General features: G+C 45.6%; 1 protein-coding gene across 1 annotated transcript in view; it reads left to right on the forward strand.

Moving 5' to 3' along the window:
• The first annotated feature begins 1097 nt into the window (after nucleotides 1-1097).
• Nucleotides 1098-25785, forward strand: part of LOC137370077 (proton-coupled zinc antiporter SLC30A8-like) — a 60245-nt gene continuing 35557 nt past the window's right edge. The window contains exons 1-3 of the mRNA XM_068032181.1: nucleotides 1098-1204; nucleotides 17826-17972; nucleotides 18980-19133. Of these exons, the coding sequence (XP_067888282.1) occupies nucleotides 1186-1204; nucleotides 17826-17972; nucleotides 18980-19133 (320 nt within the window). The 5' untranslated portion in view covers nucleotides 1098-1185. The remainder of the gene's footprint in view (nucleotides 1205-17825; nucleotides 17973-18979; nucleotides 19134-25785) is intronic.

Below are 25785 nucleotides of genomic sequence, written 5' to 3' on the forward strand. Positions count from 1 at the left end.
TGCTCCCAGAAAATACTCACGACTGCCATTCGTACTATGATCGTCCCACCCCTCCACTAACCGCGCCCACTGGCCCCGCCCTTCCACTAACCGCGCCTTAGGCCCCGCCTCTCCACTAACCGCGCCCACTGGCCCCGCCTCTCCACTAACCGCGCCCACTGGCCCCGCTTCTCCACGAACCGCGCCCAGTGGCCCCGCCTCTCCACTAACTGCGCCCAGTGGCCCCGCCTCTCCACTAACTGCGCCCACTGGCCCCGCCCCTCCACTAACCGCGCCACTGGCCCCTTCCCTCCACTAACTGCGCCCACTGGCCCCGCCCCTCCACTAACCTCGCCCACTGGCCCCGCCCCTCCACTGACTGCGACCACTGGCCCCGCCCTCCACTAACCGCGCCCAGTGGCCCCGCCCACCACTATGTTCCCACTGGCCCCGCCCCTCCACTAACCGCGCCCACTGGCCCAGCCCCTCCACTAACCGCGCCACTGGCTCCTTCCCTCCACTCACTGCGCCCCCTCGCCCCGCCCCTCCATTAACCGCGCCCCCTGGCCCCGCCCTCCACTAACCTCGCCCACTGGCCCCGCCCCTCCACTGACCGCATCCAATGGCCCTTGACCCTCATTGGCCCGTCCACAAATTGGGCCCACCCCTCCAATAACCCCGCCCCCTAAGCGTCGCTGTCCCACAGGATCCCAGGCTCGGACACTCTGCCGGTTTTGCCTCCCCCTCCCCCGCCCCTTTCCCCCCCCCTCCCCGGCCACCGAGTTGTCTCCCAGTGCCAACGCGGCCCCAGCAGCTGGTTGGCTGCGTGCTGATGAGGCCCGGTCAGTCGGAGGCCTGGCTGGCCGCCCGATTAGCGCAGCCCCAGGCACAATCGGCCCCAGCAGCACCAGTGCGTCCTGGCGGTTGGTTTCTGATCCTTGTGTTGACCCCCAGAGCTCGAGTATTAGAAATGAACTGACAGACGGGCGCTCTGACCTAATTCTCTATCAAACTGTGCCGTCCCACAGCTCATCGTACCAACATTCAAATCTGGAACTGGAGATAAGCCTCCCATCTGAGACGGTCAGCGAATCCAGTGGGGTCTTCCATTGTCACAACAATAAAAAGGCTCATGAACAGCAGCAAATAGAGCAATATCAAGCCAAGAGGAGATTGTGCATAGTTTTGGTCATCTGTTTATTATTTATGATTGGAGAACTGGTTGGTGAGTACATTACAACAGTAACTATGCTTCAAAAGTACACTATTGGCTTTAAAGCACTTAAGGCTGTCCTGAGGTTGTGAAAAGCGCTCTATAAATCATCTTATCCTATATTGGATATATAATTTTTTTTTAAATTTCCAAAATATACTTTATTCATAAAAATCTGTAAAACTTACATTCCCAAACAGTTTAAAACAGCATCAAGTCAAAAAATACAAACAGTGCAAAGGTGATCAGTTTCCTTCTATACAATCATGAGTTGCCTCACAACCCTTCCATTTCATTGTCATGCCATATACATTTTTACATTTACAGCACACCAAATTTTCCCGACACAGTTCGAGGGGTTTCCCATGGATCCAGCCCCTCAGTTCAGCTTGGTGGGGGGACCTTACACTGTGGTCTTTCCCCATTGAGCCTTTGCTGCGGCTGCCCCAAGCGATAGTGCGTCCCTCAGCACGTAGTCCTGGACCTTGGAATGTGCCAGTCTGCAACATTCGGTGGTGGACAACTCTTTGAATAGAGGGACAGAAATTTGAGTTTTGCCACTGAAAAAGGGTGTGGCATCTGACATGTGGCTGCTCGGCCTACCTACACACTTTTGTCAACGTGAGACTGGAATCAAATTTGTATTTGGGTCTCGTAATGCTGCCAAACCAATGGGCATCCTGCTGCAACTCGCAGGCTCCTGGCAGCACAAAATTGCATGCCCACAGTCTCATTTTGCTGGCAGGAAGGTGGATGGGGAGGAGAAGGTAGGAGTTAACCAATTCCCAAGGGCAGCTTCATCCACAAAGGTGTTCAGAGGGCGAGGGAGAGACAGAGGGAAATGTCCAGACTCCAGAAAATTATGCAAAATCTACTCCGGTTGCAGTCAATGGGGGTCGAGGTCAAAGAGGACCTCCAAGAGGTGAAGAGCCAGCAGGCCTCGCTCTTTGCCAAGGAGGCCTCCAAGATCATCTTCCGGTCCAGAGTCCGCTCCATCGAGCAGGATGAGACGTGCTCGCGTTACTTCTTCCAAAAGGAACACAGAGAGAGCTCTGTTATCAGCAGCCTGAAGGAAGAAGATGGCTCGGTTACGTCTTCGCAGTCCGACATACTAAGGATCAGCAAATCCTTTTATGCTGGGCTGTATGACACAAAACCCACAGACAGCAGAGCCTCCCAGTCCTTCCTGTCATCTATCACAGAGGTCTTAGATAACAGCAGGAGGGAGAGATTGGACAAGCCGCTAACTCTGGACGAGCTGACGAAGGCCGTCGAGTCCTTCGAGACGAGTAAAACTCCCGGGAGCGACGGCTTACCGGTCGAGTTGTACACGGCCCTGTGGGACTGGGTCGGCCCGGACCTGCTGGAAGTATACGAGAGTATGCTCCTGGCCGGCAGCATGTCAGAATCCATGAGGAAAGGCATCATCACCCTCATTTACAAGCAGAAGGGGGAGAGGGCAGAAATCAGAAATTGGCGGCCCATCTCACTGCTTAATGTTGACTACAAGATTCTGTCCAAAGTCATAGCCAGTCGAGTCAAATCTGCTCTGGAGTTGGTGATCCACCCCGATCAGACCTGTACTGTACCCGGCAGAACTGTACCCAGCAGGAAGATCTCTGATAGTCTCGCGCTACTCAGGGATACGATCGCCTACGTACGGGACAGGAGGGTGGACACCTGCCTCATCAGCCTGGACCAGGAGAAGGCTTTTGACAGGATATCGCACACCTACATGATGGACGTGCTTTCCAAAATGGGGTTTGGGGAGGGAATCTGCAATTGGATCCAACTGCTGTACACAAACATCAGTAGCGCAGTCTCAATCAACGGGTGGGAATTGGAAAGTTTCCCGATCAAATCTGGAGTCAGACAGGGCTGTCCTCTCTCCCCGGTCTTGTTTGTTTGCTGTATTGAACCCTTTGCTGAGTCTATTAGGAAGGATGCGAGCATAAGAGGGGTGACAATCCCAGGCAGCGGAGGCACTCAGGTCAAAACCTCCCTGTACATGGATGACGTCGCCGTCTTCTGCTCGGATCCGCTGTCCGTGCGCAGACTGATGAGCATCTGCGACCAGTTCGAACTGGCCTCGGGAGCCAAAGTTAACCACGGCAAGAGCGAGGTCATGTTCTTTGGGAACTGGGCTGACCGATCCTTTGTCCCCTTCACCGTTAGGTCAGATTACCTGAAGGTGCTGGGGATATGGTTCGGAAGGGCCGGGGCGTGCACCAAAACATGGGAGGAGCGAGTAGCCAAGGTACGACAAAAGTTGGGCATGTGGGGGCAGTGATCTCTCTCCATTGTGGGTAAGAACCTGGTCATCAGGTGCGAGGCGCTCACGTTGTTGCTCTACGTGGCGCAGGTCTGGCCCATACCCCACTCCTGCACCGTGGCAGTCACCCGAGCCATTTTCCGCATCGTCTGGGGATCTAAAATGGACCGGGTCCGGAGGGACACGATGTTCAAATCTCTGGACAAGGGCGGGAAAAATGTACCCAACGTGGCCCTCATCCTGATGACCACCTTCGTGTGCGGCTGCATCAAGCTGTGTGTCGATCTCCAGTACGCAAACTCCAAGTGTCACTACGTGCTGAGGTTCTATCTGTCCCCGGTGTTGCGAAGGATGGGCCTGGGCACATTGCTGCGGAACGCTCCATGCAGTTGGGCCGTGCCGTACCACCTATCCTTCGTGGAGCAGTTTCTGCGGGAAAACACCTTTGACCACCGGTCCATCAGGCAGTGGTCTGCACGGAATGTCCTCAAGGCCCTACAGGAAAAGGAGACGGTGGATCCTGTCGGATGGTTCCCCGAGCAGACCGTCAAAGTCATTTGGCGGAATGCCTCATCACCAGAACTTTCAAACAAGCACCAAGACGTAGCTTGGCTGGTGGTGAGAAGGGCCCTCCCCGTCAGATCCTTCATGCACACCCGAAGTCTCGCCCCCTCCGCACAATGCCCCCGCGGTGGCTGTGGTGGGGAAGAGACGGTCGCCCACCTCCTCCTGGAATGTGTCTTTGCAAAGCAGGTGTGGAAAGAGATGCAGTGGTTTTTGTCAAGGTTCATCCCAAGCAGCTCTGTAACACAGGTGTCTGTGTTCTACGGGCTGTTCCCAGGGACGCACACCGAGATAAACATCAACTGCTGCTGGAGGACTATCAATTCGGTGAAAGACGCCCTTTGGTTTGCCCGAAACTTGCTGGTCTTCCAGCACAGAGTTGTCCACCACCGAATGTTGTAGACTGGCACATTCCAAGGTCCAGGACTACGTGCTGAGGGACGCACTAAAGCTTGGGGCAGCCGCAGCAAAGGCTCAATGGGGAAAGACCACAGTGTAAGGTCCCCCCGCCAAGCTGGACTGAGGGGCTGGATCCATGGGAAACTCCTCGAACTGTATCGTTAATATTTTCATTTGCTGTAAATGTAAAACTGTAATTGGCATGACAATAGTGAAATGGAAGGGTTGTGAAGAAACTCATGATAGTATTGAAGGAAACTGATCTGCCTTGCAATGTTTGTATTTTTTGGTGCTGTTTTGAAACTGTTTGGCAATGTAATTTTTACAGAATTTTATGAATAAAGTATATTTTGGAAATAAAAAAAAAATTCCCAAGGGCAGCAGCGGCTGACGTTATTCTTGTGATGTTACAGGAAAACATTTGGCAATGCAAAACTAATTTTACATGGATTTAGGGCTTTTTCCTCTTCATTGTCAGGTATTACTATGCAGAATGTGACAGTGCATGTTCCACCCATTTGTACTTGCATTTTACAATTGGGGTCTTATAATTGGTAAGGCACTCCTATTTGCATGTTTAAGCAGCTATATTCCTGTTGCAGGCAGACTGCCCACAGGCCCGGCTGAATGTTGCAGTAAGTAAGTCTTGGCTATCAATGGAGTAATTGATATACCCCAACCCATCACCACACCTTTCTCCTCCACCCCAAAAAATCTCAAACTGCCTTCTGTCCATTTTTTAGATGCAAAATAAACAGCCTTGAATTAAACTTCTCCTCCATTGAGTGATACATTTCTACATATGTTATTTAATTAACATCAGGGGAGCTATTCAACAATGTTGCTGTTCATAATGTAATAAGTCAACATATGTTCAAAATGGTTCAATATATGTTTCTGAAGCTAAAATTGTACTGTACTATATTCACCTTAAAATTCCCTGTTATTGAACTGATTTATCATGACTGGAAAAATTGCTTTATGTAGAGCACAACAAAAATTGCAGGGATTAGACAAAGATATTCAGCTCATCAAAGCTCACAACATTAACTTTACATTGAGGCATTTAATTATCCTTTACATATTAAATTTGGTGGGTTTTTCAGTATTCAAACTTTAAGAGACCACATCTGGAATACTGTGTACACTATTGGTCTCCTTATTTAAGGAAGGATGTAAATGCGTTGGAAGCAGTTCAAAGAAGGTTTTCTAGACTGATACCTGGAACGGACGAGCTGTATTCTGAGGAAAGATTGGACAGTCTAGGCTTGCATCCACTGGAATTTAGAAGAGTAACAGGCGACTTCATTGAAACGTAAGATCTGGAGGGGTCTTGACAGGGTGGATGTGGAAAAAATGTTTCCCCTTGTGGGAGAATCCAGAACGAGGGGTCGCTGTTTTCAAATAAGGGGTCACGCATTTAAGACAGCGATGAGGAGAAATTTTTTTCTCTGAGGGTCGTGGGTCTTTGGAATTCTTTTCCTCAAAAGGCAGTGGAAGCAGAGTCTTTGAATATGTTTAAGGCAGAGGTAGATAGATTCTTGATAAGCAAGGGGGTGAAAGGTTACCAGGGTAGGTGGTAATGTGGAGAAATCAGTTCAGCCATGAACTTATTGAATGGCGCAGCAGGCTCGAGGGGCCGAATGGCCTACTTCTGCTCCTAATTTGTCTGTAAATATGAGACCTGCTTCTATTGGAGCCCATTATAATATCTTCAGTAAAAACACAGATTACAATTGAGGTGCTGGATGAGGCTCCTGCTAAAATCAGGTGGGGACCGACTTCAGATTCAAAAGTCATGGCCTGATGATGTAATTTTATTTTCAACACCAGGATAGTCCTGTGCTGCTTGCTGCCCAGTAGCAGCAACATGGTGGCTAGAGCTCACTGGCCATGAGAAGCCCAGGTAAGTTCTAAAGCTTTGCCTGTCTTTGAATTCCTTGTGGGGAAATCTTCTCCCTTCAGCCGATCATCTGTCTTAGAACAAATAACAGTACAGCACAGGAACAGGCCATTCGACCCTCCAAGCCTGCTCCGATCTTGATGCCTGCCTAAACTAACACCTTCTGCATTTCCGGGGACCGTATCCCTCTATTCCCATCCTATTCATGCATTTGTCAAGATGCCTCTTAAACGTCATTATCGTGCCTGCTTCCACCACCTCCCCCGGCAGCAAGTTCCAGGTACTCACCACCCTCTGTGTAAAGAACTTGCCTCGCACATCCCCTCTAAACTTTGCCCCTCTCACCTTAAACCTATGTCACCCAGTAACTGACTCTTCCACCCTGGGAAAAAGCTTCTGACTGTCCACTCTGTCCATGCCGCTCATAACTTTGTAAACTTCTATAATGTCACCCCTTCACCTCCATCGTTCCAGTGAAAACAATCCGAGTTTATCCAACCTCTCCTCATAGCTAATGCCCTCCAGATCAGGCAACATCCTGGTAAACCTCTTCTGTACCCTCTCCAAAGCCTCCACGTCCTTCTGGTAGTGTGGCGACCAGAATTGCATGCAATATTCTAAGTGTGGCCTAACTAAAGTTCTGTATAGCTGCAGCATGACTTGCCAATTTTTATACTCTATGCCCCGACCGATGAAGGCAAGCATGCCGTATGCCTTCTTGACTACCTTATCCACCTGCGTTGCCACTTTCAGTGACCTGTGGACCTGTATGCCCAGATCTCTCTGCCTGTCAATACTCCTAAGGGTTCTGCCATTTACTGTATACCTCCCACCTGTATTAGACCTTCCAAAATGCATTACCTCACATTTGTCCGGATTAAACTCCATCTGCCATTTCTCCGCCAAAGTCTCCAACCGATCTATGTCCTGCTGTATCCTCTGACAATCCTAATCAGTATCCGCAACTCCACCAACCTTTGTGTCGTCCGCAAACTTACTAATTAGACCAGCTACATTTTCCTCCAAATCATTTATATATACTACAAACAGCAAATGGATCTGGAATGAGGGTTTTCCAGCTTGCTGTAACCATATTTGGTAACTCACTAGATTGGGGACAGAAGTCATGTGGTAGCAAGCTAACCTTTTATATTAGAAAGAGGCTGCTTCTCTAGAATGAATGAGAATCCACCAGACCATGAGGGGATAACAGCAAGAAGAGAACTTGGGGTCTCTCTCTCCAGCCATTCTGCAAGTATGTGTCCTTCCTGTATCTGACCAACTTAACACTACAGGCAGCATCTTCAATGTAAACAAACAGCTGCTGACGTCAGAGGAAAAACTGTAAATCATCTCTGCGCAGAATCCAGGAAAAATCACCAAACACGGCCTGAAACCATCCAACGCATCAACCTACAGGATTCGTATATGATTAACTTTCTTTTGGACATGCTTAAAAAAAATTTAACCTACCTTCCCTCCTTGCTACCTACTTCTGTGTGTGTGTGAATTTCTTCGGTGCATGTGCGAGTTGGAGCTTTTAAAAATTTTTATTTATTGTGTATTAAGAACAACAAACATGATGTTTCTTTTAAACCTTACCAGAAAACCTGTCTGTGTATGCCTTTTATAGTTACAGCACTGAAACAGACACTTATTAAATTGGCAAGCATTTTTTTTTGAAAATTGAGTTGAAAGCTGCAGTCAACTGAAAGGCGGAAAGAGATGGGAGCCATTCTACCACTTCTCACTTGGCTGTAACACCATTGTCCTCATAAATAGTTTCTGATGATTAGGCTGTTGTCACACAATGAAGTTCAGGTATCACAGTGGCGCAGTGGTTAGCACCGCAGCCTCACAGCTCCAGGGACCCGGGTTCGATTCCGGGTACTGCCTGTGTGGAGTTTGCAAGTTCTCCCCGTGTCTGCGTGGGTTTTCTCCGGGTGCTCCGGTTTCCTCCCACATGCCAAAGACTTGCAGGTTGATAGGTTAATTGGCCATTATAAATTGCCCCTAGTATAGGTAGGTGGTAGGGAAATATAGGGACAGGTGGGGATGTGGTAGGAATATGGGATTAGTGTAGGATTAGTATAAATGGGTGGTTGATGGTTGTCACAGACTCTCGGCCTGTTTCAGTGCTGTATAACTAAACTAAACTAATCCACATACCATCTTGATAAAATAGAGCTTTTCACACTCATTCTCTGGATTTCAAGTTTGGAGTCGTCGAGTCTGCAACAAAATTGTGAATCTGAAATAAAAACAAGAAATGCTGGAACCATTCAGCAGGTCTGGCAACATCTGTGGAAAGAGTAGCAGAGTTAACGTTTCGGGTCAGTGACCCTTCTTCGGAACTAGCAAGTATTAGAAATGTCAAAGGTTATAAGCAAGTGAGGCGGGGGTTAGGCAAGAGATAACAAAGGAGAAGGTGTAGATTGGACAAGGCCACATAGCTGACCAAAAGGTCATGGAGCAAAGGCAAACAATATGTTAATGGTGTGTTGAAAGACAAAGCATTCGTACCGATAGGGTGTTAACAGACTGAAGATTGAACAGCAGCAAGTACAAACATGAAAAAAAACAGTGGGTAAGAAAACTGAACAAACTAAGATGAAATGAAATAAACAAACAAAAAAACATTGTAAAAAAGAAAAAATAACTAAAAATAAAAGTAACACGGGGGGCTGTATTAATTTTCCCCATAAGCCTCATGTGGAACCTCATTGAACATCTTCTGAAAACGCTAGGAAGTCTTTTCTTGCCAACCAGTTTAGTTACCTGCTCAAAGAATTCTAGTAAATTTGTGGCATACGTGACCTGTTCTTTAAAGGCTGCAGGTTGTCCGCATGGTGTATTGGAGGTACCAGACACTGAATTTCCACAGGCGTCAGGCACGCTCCCACTGCAAATCCAGAAGGAATGCAATGGAAGGGTCAGTAGTTAGGCATATCCAGGTACCAGCTTTTTGCAGCAGTTCTTGTGTGGCCTAGTTTGGGGTACAGTCTCAAGTGAATGGAGGTGTATCACCCACTGCAAGAGTGTACGTTGGGCCCATCTGGGATTCCAGGCCAGTACCATGATCTGATTTCCCCCTTTTTTTTGGCTGGTGTTTTTCTTGGTACTCTTAAAGCATTTTAAGGATCCCAGTGCAAGATTCACCTTTTGAATGGCAGGCTTCATCCAAATTAATGTAATGAGGGAAATGCTCCCTGATGCTGAAAAGTCCAGCAGGGACAGTCGGAGAATTTCAAACAGGTTAATCGCAACAGATAGGCTCGGAGCAAAGGTCCACGGACATACAGCCCTCAGCTGCTTAAAAGATTATTCATTCTTACAACCTGTTGAGGCGACACTGTAGGCAGTTTCATTTTAAGCCACACTGTACTTAATGTTTAAAAAAAAAACACCTGCCTTATCTCAATGGTAACCTTCAACCAGACTTAGTGTGAGAATTTTACCACATTTAGCTGGAACAATAATTTAACAGTACCTACTGCCACCTCGGAGTTTTTAATAAAGAATTATTCATATAAAGTGAATATTTAAGGTATCTATTTTAACAAAGTGAGGGTCAAAAATCAATGGACCACAATCCTGGCAGTTATTCTAAGACCACACTTGTCTGAGTTTACAGGACCTCTTTGCCAGAAATTCTTGGAGTGGAGGAGGGGAGTGCCTAGGCTTTGAGACCCCATTTGCTCCCCCCCCTTTTTTATAGGGGAGTTTTTGGAGAAAATAAAGTTTTTGAGAAAGACATTCCCCCAGTTTTCAGAGCTCCAAGTCACTTTTTCCTGATCTGGAAAATTCCCAGTGGAGCTAGCTTACTCCATTCTGCAGATATCAGCCTCCAGTCTTATGCCAGGTCCTTTCTGGCCTGGAGAAGTGAGAATACCGTGTGCAACTAGTGGCTCCACTTAGTACAAGGCCAGCATGCAAAGTCTTATATGAGAGCAGGACTTGGCATATCCTGATCCTGGCTGATTTCTAAACCATTCTGCTGGACTTGTGGCAAGAATTATAGTGGGACTCCAGCACAATGGTCAAGGGAATTTAGCCCCATTATGAAATAATCTAATAGTATGAATCTTTCAGTATCTATAATGTTATGTTTAAACCAATTCTGGATTATTTGGTCTAGAAAATCAGTGCAGACACAGAACACTGCCATCTACCATGCTGAAGTTCATAGGGTTGGAGGGAAGTGCTGGAGGAATGGGACGTCTTTACTTTGTCTGTGGTGTTCCCCTCTCCCCCTGCCCGGCCTGCTGAAGATCCCAAGAATTCCAGCAATAGGTACCTGGGGGTGGGTACCAGATTTTCCACCCCTTAAGACCCAACACTGTTTTAGTCTGATCAGGCAGGATGTTCAGAGGCCACTGGGGGTGGGAACGGAGGTGGGCGGACATGTAATATTGTGCTGCTGACTTGCGTGCTAGTTTGCCGGCACCATCCCATCCCCAAGCTATTTTCAGGAAGATCACTTTGGAGGCCAAATGTTAAGTTAATTAAAAGGCCAATTCAGGCCATTGATCAGAGGCTGACGGGAAAGTTTGGGAGAACGGCAGTTGCCTGGAGATGGCTTCCTAGTGGAAGACCGGGATGCCAGAACTCCAGGATGAATTTGAGGGCCTCCCTTTCCCATTTGCTTGGTCACAGCTGTGGCCACAGGCACCTTGTGGACAGTGTCCTCTTTTCACAAAGCTGGTCCGGCAGCTATGGCCATTTTTTATTTCAAATATCTTTAAAAGTGTCGAGATGGGGTCTCTTTCCCTTACTTGTAACAACAGGCTGCAGTTCCTTTAGTGCTAGAGGGCCTTGAATCGGCCCTTCAGCTTTGAGAGCCTGCCCACCATCCTTAATTGGATGCTGAGTGCGCTCGCTGGCCACTGCTTTTTGCGGAATTGGCTAATGTCGGATTGCTGCTCCCAGTATGGTGCAGGGTCGGGACCGCATTTGGTGCCAACGTCGGGGGTCCCGATCCCAAACGGAAAATCCTGCCCATCATTAGGCATGGATCATAGCCTTAAACCCCTGTTGGGTCCTAATTCCGCCAGGATCAAGCAATGCCCTTGATGAGACCATGTGTGCCTGTAACGATCATATATTTGATCTTGGCTGAGGGCTATGGTATGAGAACTCCCAATTTAGGGAGTTTCCCAAACTCTGGCACTTTCCCTTCCCTTATGACAGTGGCATTATGGGGCCACGTGGAGATTCCACTCATTAAGCCATCCCAGAGACTCTCACTTAAGGCTGGGTGCTGGCTTGAAAACTGAGATTGTGGCTATATTAGTGGACTCATTTCAACAGGGAGTTCGTAGAATATCCCTGTGACTTTAGAGTTTATTTGCTTATTTCTCATCTTCAAATGTTAGGGGGAATTTTATGGGCCCTGCAAGAGCGGCTTTGGTGGCGTGCAGGATGATTTACTTAGTTGTGAGTTGTTTCGGATTTCCTACAGCGGGATATTTTATCGTGTTTGCGGCAGTCCGGGGTTTCCTCTGTACGGCAGCAGATTGCAGTTTTGCATGCATTTCGATACCATGAATACTCATTACCCTACACTTAGTTCAAATTAAGTCACGCCTGCCAGTTTAAGTTAGCGGCAAATGGTATTCCCGTTACACCCAGTTCAAGGTTGTTTAAACGTGATGTACGCCAGTCAGCTTTGTGCAGTTGTGTCTGAGGTTAGTAGTTTCAAGTCTTGAACTCATCGGCAAAAGGGAGACCAACATGGGAATGGATGTTTGGCTCCAGGCACAACACCAGCAAGGGTGAATCTTCTGAGGAGATGGTGATCGGATGTATGGAGGAGCAGGGGAAGGTACTGGGGCACAATAGAGTGGAGTGATCGGGTAATGGAGTAGGGGAGGGTATCGGTAAGGACAGGATGGGGTCTTGGGTGGGTGGAGGAACAGATAAGGGAGGAGGGCAGTGTCCAGTGGTTGGTATTGATGCTGAAGCTATCTGTGAGCGGTTGTAGGGAGTCATGAGTTGAGCTGTGCTTGACAATAAACAGATGGTCATGAGGAGCCTAAAGGGAGGTATGCGTGCTGTCGACATCGGGATCCTGTGGGGCGAAATCAGGGTACTGACTGGCAGAAGGAACGATCCCAAGCCAAAAGAAATTGAGGGAGAGGTGGTGCTTGGGTGCAAACTGAAAATGAAGGTAAACCAAGAACAAATTCTAGTAAAATTAAAGCAAAATACTGCGGATGCTGGAAATCTGAAATAAAACAGTGCTGAAAATACTCAGGCTTGGCAGCTTCTGTGGAGAGAGAAGCAGAGTTAATATTTCAGGTCTGTGACCTTTCATCAGAACTGGCAAAGGTTAGCTATGTAATAGGCTACGAGCAAGTGAAAAGGGGGAGGAGGAAGAAGAACAAAAGGGGAGGTGTGTGACAGGGAAGATGGCAGGAGAGATTAAATGACAAAGATGTCACAGGCCAAAGGCAAAGGGAGTGCTAATAGTTGTATTAAAATAAAAAACATTAGTCCAGAAAGAGTGTTAATGGCAGAATAATGAACAGTTCTGTCCAAAAGCAAAAACCTGAAAAATTAGTTTAGACAGGCACATGGTTAAAATATAAAATAAAATAAAGGCAGTCATGCTCTGAAATTGTTGAAAACAATATTGAGTCCACAAGGCTGTAAAGTGCCTAATAGGAAGATGAGGTGTTGTTCCTCGAGCTCGGGTTCGGGTTCAGGTTCACTGGAACACTGCAGTAGGGCAAGGACAGAAATGTGGGCATGAGAGCATGATGGTGAATTAAAAATTCATCCAAATTTATAAGCTTATTATGTGACTGCTATCAGTATGTGCTTCTGAAGGCTGCTGATCCTTGTGGTTTGCAACACAGAATGATTTATTGATGTGTGACTCATGGTGCTTCAGAGTGACGGCAGGTTCCACCAAAGAAAGTCCATCCCCACTGCATAATCAAGCGTATCTCCCGTGCCCGTCGCCACACCTTTTAATTTGCATGTAAAATTGCGTGCGCAACGGGAAAATGGGTGTAAATGGAAGTTCCGCTAGCTTCCGGTTCCACCATTGGAAACACTATAGTTCTCAATCCCTGATGTTGTATTGTTGTATTCTTTTGTGGGAGGTGCTTCATTTAATTCAAGGCAGCTTTTTATTTTACTTGTCAGTGGAAAAATATTCTTTTACATTGTTTTACAACCAGGTGAGAAAGGTGTCTAGGGGTCCCTCTCAGCCTTCACCTGGCCTTACCGAAACAGGGTTTAATTTTAAACACACCATGTTTTGAGCTCACCCTTTGTGCATCCTTGCTCACCCTTTGTGCATCCTTGTTCACCACTTTCCAATCATAAGGCAAAGAAATGAGCACAAGCAGGCTTTCTTAGGTTGAAAGAAGAAAAGTGAAATTTATTAAACTTAAATGCTAATTCGATTAACGCCAACAGATACACGACGTGCCCACGCTGGCATGCACACTTGATACACACATGCAGATAGGGACAGAAAAGAGCAGAAGAAAGAAAATAAAGTGGAAAAGTTTGAGGCAATCTCTGATGAGGGTTTTTTATTGCTGTACTTCGAGCTCACTGTAGAGTCCTTGATTGCAGATATGGTCTTGCTTTTCGTTGGGGCCCAGTATTCTTAAACCTTGCTCACTGTAGGAGATTTTTCTCTCTTGGGGGTCACGTGTCTTCATTGGATTCCGAAGCTGCCATGCCATGAGGTTACAGATTGTGGTTAAGTACAATTCTGCTGCTGCTGATAGCCCACAGCGCCTCATGGATGCCCAGTTTTGCATTGCTAGATCTGTTCGAAATCTATCCTATTTAGCACGATGGTAGTGACACACAACATGATTGAGAGCATCCTCAATGTGAAGGCAGAACTTTGTCTCCACAAGGACTGTGCGGTGGTCACTCCTACCAATACTGTCAAGGATGGATGCAACTGCGGCAGGCAGATTGGTGAGGATGAGGTCAAGTATGTTTTTCCCTCTTGTTGGTTTCCTCACCACCTGCCACAGACCCAGTCTAGCAGCTATGTCCTTTAGAACTTGGCCAGCTTGGTCAATAGTGGTGCTACCGAGCCACTCTTGGTGATGGACATTGAAGTCCCCCACCCAGAGTACATGCTGTGCCCTTGCTACCCTCAGTGCTTCCTCCAAGTGGTGTTCAACATGGAGTACTGATTCATCAGCTGAGGGAGGGCAGTAGGGGTAATCAGCAGGAGGTTTCCTTGCCCATGTTTGACCTGATGCCATGAGACTTCATGGAATCCGGAGTCGATGTTGAGGACTCCCAGGGCAACTCCCTCCCGACTGTATACTACTGTGCTGCCGCGTACCCAGGGGTGGTAATGGCGGTGTCTGGGACATTGTAAGGTATGATTCTGTGAGTATGATTGTGTCAGGCTGTGCTTGACTAGTCTGTGGGACAGCTTCTCCCAACTTTGGCACAAGCCCCCAGATGTTAGTAAGGAGGACTTGGCAGGGTCAACAGGGCTGGGTTTGCTGTTGTCGTTTCCGATGTCTAGGTTGATGCCAGGTGGTCCGTCCGGTTTCATTCTTTATTGACTTCGTAGCGGTTAGATACAATTGAGTGGCTTGCTAGGCCTTTTCAGAGGACATTGCTGTGGGTCTGGAGTCACATGTAGGCCAGACCAGGTAAGGACAGTGGATTTCTTTCCCTAAAGGACATTAGTGAACAGATGGGTTTTTACAACAAATGAGCACAAACAGGCTTTCTTAGGTTTAAAGAAGAAAGGTGAAATTTATTAAAATTTGAACTAAAACCTGTACTTTGGTTAACACCTACAGATACACGCCGCACCCATGCTAACATGCATACGCAATACACCCATGCAAATGGAGACAGAAAAGAGCAGAAGAAAAATAAAGTGGAAAGGTTTGAGACAATATCTGAAGAGTTTGTTACAGTTCTTAGAGCTCCCTGTACAGTCCTTTTTTAGGTTGATCTTGCTTTTCGTTTGGGCCCGGTATTCTTAAACCTTGTTCACTTTAGGAGACTTTTCTGTCTTGGGGTTCATGTGTGTTCAGTGGGTTTCAGTTCCAGGAGAAAAAGATGGGAACAAACAGGAGGGGAGGAGGTCTTTTCAGTCCAGGAGCACAGGGCTTTCTGCCAGTTCAAACCCTGTCTCTGCAATTTAAAACTCCCCAAGTTGACCAGCAGGGTAGTTGCATGATGGTATAACCAGTTCTGGCTTTGTGTATTGGGTGGGTCAAGGAATGGTCCTTTATCTATAAATACTGTCTGTTAATATGCAAAAATGTCTTTCCAGCCAGGGGCTTGGCAACCCCTTGGCAACCCCAGGCCTTCTCTTCCCAGCAATAATTTGAAATTTAATGCCCATGTGGCAAAATTAATATGCCTCATTCTTGGCAGGTGGGGGCCTGCATGTCCCCACCACACAAATAGAGCAACTTCACGACATTCAATGCATGTCAGTGGTAAGTCAGACAGTGAAGAGCCACTTTTGCGAAGCTAATGCTGGAGTGGTGTAACTTGGCCAGCAACATTTGAATATTTAACTGCGCATCTGCTCCTCAACTGAAGTTGCTGTACATTTACACATAAATAACGACAAGCACCATTAACCTTACTCTTATTTGGACCGCATAGTCTGGCCCAATATCATCAGAACTATGCTGTTTGAATAATTAAATTAAAAGTAAACAGATAAATAGAAAAATTAAGTAGCAGAGAAGAGTTGTCTGTATCGCAAATTCATAAACGTTGTAAAGAATGCATTTATGATTTTGCTGCATACAGCAAAAGGGGAATCTTCCCCAAAAGTTCTACTTGGTCAAACACCGAAACTTTGAGACTCAGCTCATGGCACAGAGACCTACTTGGCAGCAATGCATATCAGAATATTAACCTCCGTGCCTGACTCTCCAATATGTTCTCCTACTAAACAAGACTGTTTTGGAAGTAGAGTAATACAGTTTTGCGGCTATATCTCAATGTAACCATTTCATTTTGCTAAATGCTTTCATGGTGAAACACCGTCGTCAATAAATCGTTTTGTACCAGTACAGTCAAACTTTTGAAACAAACTCAGAACTGTTGATTTTATAGATTATAATCTCCTCAATGCATTTTACAGTAGTTATGTACTGTTTTTTTACTTGATTGAACAGCTTCAAGTGATGTCATTTTGTTAGAGAAAAGGAAAAATTGTGAGCAACATTGAGAAAGGTCCCATCTCACCTCACTCACGGTTGCTCATATAACTTTGGTGAGACAATCAAAACCCACTGGATATGAATCAGAGAGCAAATATAGCAGTACATGCCAACACTACCAACTTCCAGAAACATTCTCAAGTCAAGCCCTATTGTAAGGAATACTGACTGTCACACTAGTGCACCTTCTTTATATTGTATACTATAGGGAGGAGCGAGGCTATGGAGGAATTTGAAAATAATATGAATCTTAAAATTGAGATAGTGCCAGACTGAGAGTCAAGGTCGGTCAGTGAGCAAACAGGTGATTGGTGAATGGAACTTTGTACGAGTTAGGACACAGGCAGCAGGGTTTTGGATGAGCTCAAATTTATGGAGGGTAGAAAATGGGAGGCCGACCAACAGAGCATTAGAATGTTCAAGTCCATAGGTAGCAAAGGCATGGATGAGGGTTTCAGCAGCGGATGAGCTGAGGCAGAGATGGGCAACGTTAGGGTGAAAGTAGGTGGTTTTGGTGATGAAGTAGATAGGAGTTGGAAATCAGCTCGGGTTCAAATAGTTGTGAACAGTTTGGTTCAACCTCAGGCAGTGGTTGGGGGTAGGGATGGAGTCGGTGACCAGGGAACAGAATTTGTGGCAGCGACTGAAAACAATGGCTTCAGTCTTTCCCAATATTTTATTAGAGGAAATATCCGCTCATCCAGTGCTGGGTCTTGGACAAGCAACATAACAAACCTGGACAGTGAGGGGTCGACAGAGGTGATGGTCAGGTACAGCTGGGTATTGTCAGCGTTGGAACCTGATGTGTTTTCAGATGATGTCACTAAGGGGCAGAATGGCCTTGCCCCCCTTATATCTGCAATCTACTCTAGCCCTACAACCCTCCAAAATCTCTCTGCTCCTTCAATTCAGGCCTCATGCTTTTAACCACTCCACCATTGGCAGTCATTCCTTCACCTCGCTACCTCTGTAGCTTTCCTTTTATTTTAAAGACTGCGCTTAAAGCCTACCTCTTTGACCAAACGTTTGGTCACCTGTCCTGATATTTCCTTATGTGACTGTGTCCTATTTTGTTTGATAATGCTGCTGTGTGCCTTGGAATATTCTACCACCATAAAGGTGCTATATTAATGCAAGATGATGTATATTATGAATATAATGTAATGTATGACTATGTATAAGCAAAGAATTGCATTAAAAATTAATTGAATTCATTTGCGTAATTAGTAAATTGTGGTGGTCTTTACTAGGTCCATTTAGAATCATTCCATAGTTTGCCATGCATTACCTTTCTGTTCTTTCTCTCAGGTGGCTATCTAGCAGGGAGCTTGGCTGTTATGACCGATGCAGCACATCTTCTAGCAGATGTCACAAGTTTTCTGATTAGCTTGTGCTCATTATGGTTATCTTCAAGACCGGCCACAAAGAAATTAAACTTTGGATGGTACAGAGCAGGTGGGAATTTCAGAAAAATACTTGAAGTTTTCTGTTTACTTAAAGGGAAGCATTAGGAATACTGGAAAAATAAGCTTTTCTGAAGTCTACCAATTATAAACTAAAAGCTCAGCGAAGTTATGTTTTGGGGCATTCAGTGTCCTAAAAATCCTGTGGAAACAGATGACGCAAATGGCCTCTGTGCTGTAAAACTCAATGTGGATAATAGCTAGTATCGAACTCGCAGCCTGTTATACAGCCTGCCTGGTTTTACTATTGTTTCATGAAACAAGATTATTTATGTGCATCCAGGACTGTACAAATACTGCATTGTTGATCTTTGGCCATTGATTTTTGGTTGTCATGAGGTTGTGCAGATACGCACTTATTCAGTTTTCATTCTTCAATTTTGAGTTAGTCCTTCCCTTTTTTAGGTCTTGTGCTGTTCATCATTTGATGATCGAGATGACAGTGCAGATCAACTCCTCTTTCCCAGTGAGCAAGCACTTTGACTGTATACTTTGATAATACACTGACCTACATTGGCTCAAGTTCTCTGCTTTGTTTTCACATCCCTCCATGCCTCATCCCTCCCTATCTCTGCAATCTCCTCCAGCCCTGCAACTCTTCCAAGATATCTGCGCTCCTCCAATTCTGGCATCTTAAGCATTCCCGATTTTAATCACTCCACCGTTGGTAGTCGTGCCTTCAGCTGTTAAGACCCTAAGCTCTGGAATTCCCTCCCTGAACACTTCTGCCTCTCAGTTCCTTTTAAAATGCTCCTTAAAACCTACCTCTTTGACCAAGCTTTTGTCATCTGCCCAAATATCTCGTTTTATGTGGCTTGATGTGAAATTATGTTTGTAACGCTTCTGTGACGTGCCTTGGGACATTTTACTGTGTTAAAGGCACCATATAAGTACAAGTTGTCATTGCTTGCTACCCAATAAATACATTTTCTTGTGTTTATATATTAAGGAGCCTCACTAATTCCTAAACAGATTCTTGTCCCATTTTATTTTTACTAGAAATTCTTGGTGCACTCTTCTCAGTGATCACAATTTGGCTTGTAACAGGAGTGTTGGTCTACCTCGCTTGTGTAAGACTCATCCATGCTGATTACGAAATTGATGGAATGGTCATGCTTATAACATCTGCTTGTGCAGTGGCATCAAATGTAATGTAAGTTAACTTTCTGTATGTCTTTTGCTGCTCCGTTATGTATACCACCATATTTAATAAAACAGTCCTTACTTTAATTTTTATTTTGAAAGTATGTTCATAAAACCACCAGCCACCCTCCCCAGCCTGCCCACCTCCTGTGGTAGATAATTTCAATCAAGACAGCAGTGGGGGCAGGACAGTTAGCTTTAACATTATTGAGTTAGAAAGGAGAACATTATTCACGGTCCCTGGTCTTGATCTCTGTTCAGTGAAGTCTGCTGGAAATGCGCTTATGTGTGAATTATTTCTTTGGCCACTTGTTGCAATATCAACAATCTGTTTAAGATTTCCTCTATTCAGAATTTCTAGTGAAATGATCGCCACATGTACAATTTCAAATAGCAACCAGAAAACTTTAGTCCTAAGCGAGGACAGTATCAGTCTGGCTGTGGTGACTCCCAAGATTAAATAAAGCCCACCAGCATTCATTGATCATGCCACCTGAAGAATGGTCACTTGAGTGCTGTTGTTTGACACTGTACCCATGGTGTGGATCATCTTCAGGAGAGATGGGAATAAGCAAAGAAAACTGCAAAAATGTGCTTAAGTGCAGGAAAGAAGAAAATGTTTTGAAACTTTATGAAGATATAGCAGGGATAATGTTCTAATATTGCACTTTCGCTTGGAACCTTTCTCACTGTGAATGCTTGTCAGAAATTTGGGCGTATGATTTTCCAAACATTAATTTAGATGGTCAGAAAATCATACGCCCAAATTTCCAGCATGCAGTCCTGGGCAAGGCTCCCCACTGGGAGTGTGAAGTCAGAACGTTGCCTCATGTCTGCTGAGCAATCATGAGCCTGAACCTTTGCATGCCAAGCAGATAGTCACCAGCTCAAATTTTATGCCACTTTTTCTTGTTTCCATTGCATTAATTTCATGAGTTTTTGACCAGACTACTACTGTAAACAGTAAGTAGGAGCAAAACAATATTCTATGATATAATTTCACATTTCAGCTAACACTAATATCACATTAAGACCAAGATGGAATGACATTTGAGATAACTGTGCCCTCAAAAATAATGATCTCTCAACTCTCTGGGGCACTTTGGCTTTTTATAAAACAAGATGGGGAGTGAGCCATGAGCAATGAGGGTGGGAGAGATCACCTGTAAAGACCCTCTTTTCCCGGCTCACTTTCCACAGTTTTATGCCCAGCAGCTTCGTCTTTTGCTTCTCATCTGGTGAGAGATATTTGATATCAAACCACAGAAACAGTATTGAGGAGATCTGCTTCCCCTTTACAAAGAGAAAGGTCCAGTAATATACTTTTTTTTTTACAAGGAACAACACTTGTCCATGATGAGAGCATAAAGATTCCAGCTTATCTGGGAAGGATCAATCATGTGCATTATTCATTCTGAGGCTAAAAATCTGGAAAAACTCTCTGACTGTCAGGAAATCCCAACCAAATGTTGTGGGAAAATTGATGTTCAACTTTTCCTTTCTATCAAGCATGTAAACATGTAGAGCATGAAATTGTAATTGGGTCATTCTGCTGGAGGAAGTGTGGCAAAGCAAGCCCTAAATCTGTCCATGCTCAGAAGCCAAGACCCCACCTCATTGCAGGAACGGGGGCATTTGCATGGATAGGATGGGCAGTCTGTGCCTGTGGATTGCTTCAGTGGCAACAACTCTGACAGGCGGCCGATGAAGCACAAGACTGAGGAAGGGCTGAAGCATAGAAGTCAATATTGCTCCTGTGATAGTTCTGAGCCCCTAAACATGTTAATTGATCCCCTCTCCTTCTTTGGCTGCATGGGTTTTGGGGCTATTCCTAGGGCCTCAGGAGGACCAGCTCACAGTTGGCAAGAGTTTTGCTGAGTTCTGCCAAAGGTATACTGGGCCAGATTTTCAGGGTAGCCTGGAAACCTCTTTAGCTATGCTCCAGTGATATAGCAGGGAGGCGAGTGGGTGCTGCAGATCTCCCCACTGTCAGAAATTTGTCTGGCTAGCTTCCACTCCATTTTTTGTTCATCCTCCAGGAGTTAAGCCCTAGTTCCACTCAGGCTCCAACTGGAATTTCATCTGCATGCTATAGCAAACTTCATGTAGGTTTTGACTTCACAATAGCAAATAATGCCCTTTCTGTTTGAAATCCTCGCTGTAAATGGACATCGTCTTCTCAAAAAATTGTTTTGCAAATTTTTATTTGTTTGATGAAGATTTTGGTCAGTGACTTCATGAAATTGATGCAGTTTAGCACAATTTCTATTGCTCTATTGTGTTTGGTTTACAAATAAAAATCTACTAAGCACTTTTTCATGATGACTGGTCCTTTTTAATTGTCCAGGTGGTGCACCTCACAGCAAGCATGCTTCGGTTATAACTTATGTGTAAATAACATGCTGGAAGATATTCTTTTCCTAAATAAAAAATAGTCACCTTGAAATTACGATAAGGGACGAATTCCTTCTATGCTAATTTGAGGAAGTTTTAATCCAGTTCTTTTAAGCAGATTAATGCCTCTGCTTAAATAGTAAAGAGAGGAACCTTAAATGAACATATTAAACATTTATACCCATTATCTGACTTTGTAATTCCAAGGATGCTGTTTGGAATTTTTTTTAAGTTTTTGGACTTGGTAGAATCATACAATGCAGAAGGAGTCCATTCAGCTCATTGTTCCAATGCCAGCTCTTTGAAAGAGCTATCCAATTCCCAGAATCACAGAATAATACAGTGCAGAAGAGGCCCTTCGGCCCATCGAGTCTGCACCAATGCATTAAAGACACCCGACCTGTCTACCTAATCCCATTTGCCAGCACTTGGCCCATAGCCTTGAATGTTATGACGTGCCAAGTGCTCATCCAGGTACTTTTTAAAGGATGTGAGGCAACCCGCCTCTACCACCCTCCCAGGCAGTGCATTCTAGACCGTCGCCAACCTCTGGGTAAAAAAGTTCTTCCTTAAATTCCCCTTAAACCTCCTGCCCCTCACCTTAAACTTGTGTGCCCTCGTAACTGACCCTTCAACTAAGGGGAACAGCTGCTCCCTATCCACCCTGTCCATGCTCCTCATAATCCTGTACACCTCGATCAGGTCACCCCTCAGTCTTCTCTGCTCCAGCGAAAACAACCCAAGCCTATCCAACCTCTTTTCATAGCTTAAATGTTCCATCCCAGGCAACATCCTGGTGAATCGCCTCTGCACCCACTCCAGTGCAATCACGTCCTTCCCATAATGTGGCGACCAAAATTGCACACAGTACTCCAACTGTGGCCTTACCAAAGTTCTATACAACTCCAACATGACCTCCTTGCTTTTGTAATCTATGCCTCGATTGATAAAGGCAAGTGTCCCATATGCCTTTTTCACCACCCTATTAACATGCCCTTCTGCCTTCAGAGATCTATGAACAAACACACCAAGGTCCCTTTGTTCCTTGGAACTTCCCAGTGTCAGGCCATTCATTGAATACTTCTGTGTCACATTACTCCTGCCAAAGTGTATCACCTCACACTTTTCAGGGTTAAATTCCATCTGCCACTTTTCTGCCCATTTGACCATCCCATCTATATCTTCCTGTAACCCAAGACACTCAACCACTCGGCCAATCTTTGTGTCATCTGCGAACTTACTGATCCTACCCCCACATAGTCATCTATGTCGTTTATATAAATGACAAACAATAGGGGACCCAGCATAGATCCCTGTGGTATGCCGCTGGATACTGGCTTCCAGTCACTAAAACAGCCGTCTGTCATCACACTCTGTCTCCTGCAGCTAGGCCAATTTTGAATCCACCTTATCAAGTTACCCTGTATCCCATGTGCATTTGCTTTCTTGATAAGTCCCCCATGTCAAAGGCTTTGCTGAAATCCATGTAAACTACATCAACTGCACTACCCTCATCTACACACCTGTCACATGCTCAAAAAATTCAATCAAATTTGTTAGGCATGACCTCCCTCTGACAAAGCCATGCTGACTATTCCTAATCAAATTTTGCCCCTCCAAGTGGAGATAGATTCTCTCCTTCATAATTTTCTCCAATAGTTTCCCTACCACTGACGTGAGACTCACTGGTCTGTAGTTCCCTGGTTTATCTCTACAACCTTTCTTAAATAGTGGGACCACATTAGCTGTTCTCCAGTCCTCTGGCACCTCCCCCGTGGCCAGAGAGGAATTAAAAATTAGGGTCAGAGCCCCTGCAATCTCCACCCTCACCTCCCACAGCATCCTGGGACACAAATCGTCCGGACCTGGAGATTTGTCTACTTTTAAGCCTTCCAAAACCTTCAATACCTTGTCACTCCCTATGACAATTTGCTCAAGAACCTCACAGTCTCTCTCTCTCTCTCAGTTCCATTGGTCCAATTGGTCTCACTCCCCTGCTCTCTCCCCGTAGCCTTGCAAATATTTCCATTTCAAGTATGTACCCACTTCTCATTTGAAAGTTGCTACTGAATTTGCTTACACCACCCTTTCAAGCAATGCTGTCCAGATCACCATGTGAAAAAAGAAAATCCTAATCTCTCCTCTGATTCTTTTGCCAATTATCTTATCTGTCTCCGGTTATCGACCTTCCTGCCAGTGAAAACAGTTTCTTTTTTACTCCATCAAAATCCTTCACAATTTTGAACACTACTATTAAATGCCAGTAATCATCTTTGCTCTGAGGAGGACAATCCAAGCTTCTCTAGTCTCCAAGTATCTGAAGTCCCTCATGCCTGTTACAATGCTAGTAAATCACCTTTGCACCTTCTCCAATGTCTTGACATCATTGCTAAAATGTGATGCTTAGAATTGGACACACTACTCCAGCTGAGGCCTTTCTAGTGATTTATAGGGCTGTGTTTTATGGGCAGGGTCGGAGGTGGAGTGGGGGGGGGGCGGGGCGGGGGGTGGAGGGCCTGTTGCCAAGCAATTTTGCCGGGGGCAGGATAGGCTGATGACAGCCTTCCTGCCCAGAGGCCATTGAGGCCCTTAAGTGGCCTATGAATGGCCGCTTAAGGGCCTCTTCCCCCAACCGCTGGGATTTAACCAGCTGTGTGGGGTGTATGTGCCACACTGGGAGGGTGCCTTGAAAGACGAGGCAGCTTGGAGGTGGGGGGTGTTCCCTCCTCCATGGGCAATCTGTGATCCATGGAGGACCCCTGCCAGCAAAACCTTCCCTTTCATGGACCTCCTCCCCCCCCCCCCGCCCCCTTCCCCCTGGGCATCTTGCCTCACTTACCTGAGGTCTGGGGTTCCAGCGCTGCGTCTGGGGTTCCAGCGCTGTGTCTGGGTCCAAGGCCTCTGCAGTACTGGCAGTGGCCACTGCTCCCGGTGGCGCTGCCGCTACTGCTGAGCTGCTGGCCCGGTGATTGACTGGCAGCTCTCTGAGGCGGGATCCCCATCTTTAAAGAGACATAGATTCCGGTGCCAGAAACCTTACCTCTGGAACAACAGAGGATCACAACGGGGGTGGGTGGTGGAGCCCCACTGGCTGCACAAAATCCAGCCCATAAAATGTAAAAAAGGGCCTCTGTTTATAAAACAAATGATCCCGTATGCTTTTTAAAAAGCCTTATCAACTTGCCCTACCACCTTCAAACATTTGTGTATGTGAACCTCCAAGTCTGTTGTTAGGCAAACACCCCCCCCCCCCCCCCCCCCTGCCTGCCAAGACTAAGGCACACATTATTTCACCACATGAACATTAAAACTTAAAAATTGCAAGTTCCTGACTGGAATGACATTTGCATACTACCAGACAATGTTGAAACAAAGGGAGCCAGTCCCTGCCCCAATACACAGAAGAGACCTGATCAAACCAGTCGGTCATGTGACCACCTGCTGGCCAACTAGGGGAGTTTTAAACTGGAAAAACAGATTTTGAACTGAGAAAGCCGTGTGCTTATGGACTGCACATCTCTGCTCTTCTGCCTGCTCCATCTCTTTTCCACGGGACTGAATCTTGTGAAGACACACAAACTCAAAGAGAGGAAAGTCTCCAACATGAACAAGATTTAAGAAGTATACTGGGCCCCAACAAAACACAAGACCATATCTTCAATCCAGGACTACAGTGAGCTCGAGAAACAGTAACAAGATATTGCCTCAAACCTTTCACCTTGTAATTTCTTCTCTTGTCTGTCTCTATTTGCATATGTGTATCGCGTGTACATGCTAGCGTGGGTGTGTCGTTTATCCGTAGGCGTTAGCCGTATTCGAGTTTAAGTTTAAGATTTAATAAATCTCACTTTAAACCAAGGAAGCTCATTTCTTTGTGTTTGTGCTCATTTCTTTGCCTTGTAATTGGAAATTTGCGAACAAGGATACACAAAGGGGGAGCTCAAAATGCAGAGTGTTTAAAAATAAAACCCTGTTACAATAAGACCAGGTAAAGACAGCTAAAGACCCTTAGACACATTTCTCACCTGGTCGTAACACTGTCTATTCTTGCACCCCCTTTAAAATTATACCATTTTATTCATATTGTCTCCTTATTCATCCTTCCAAAATGTAGCACTTCACACTTCCCTGCATTTAATTTCATATGTTATGTATCAGCATTTTTCACCAGTCTGTCTTATGTCCTCCTGAAGTCTGCTACTATCTTCTCCACTGTTTACTACATTTGCAAGTTTTGTATGATCTACAAAATTTTAAATTGTGCCTCC

This window comes from Heterodontus francisci, chromosome 5 (genome assembly GCF_036365525.1).
Source record: "Heterodontus francisci isolate sHetFra1 chromosome 5, sHetFra1.hap1, whole genome shotgun sequence".
In the NCBI taxonomy this organism is placed as follows: Eukaryota; Metazoa; Chordata; class Chondrichthyes; order Heterodontiformes; family Heterodontidae; genus Heterodontus; species Heterodontus francisci.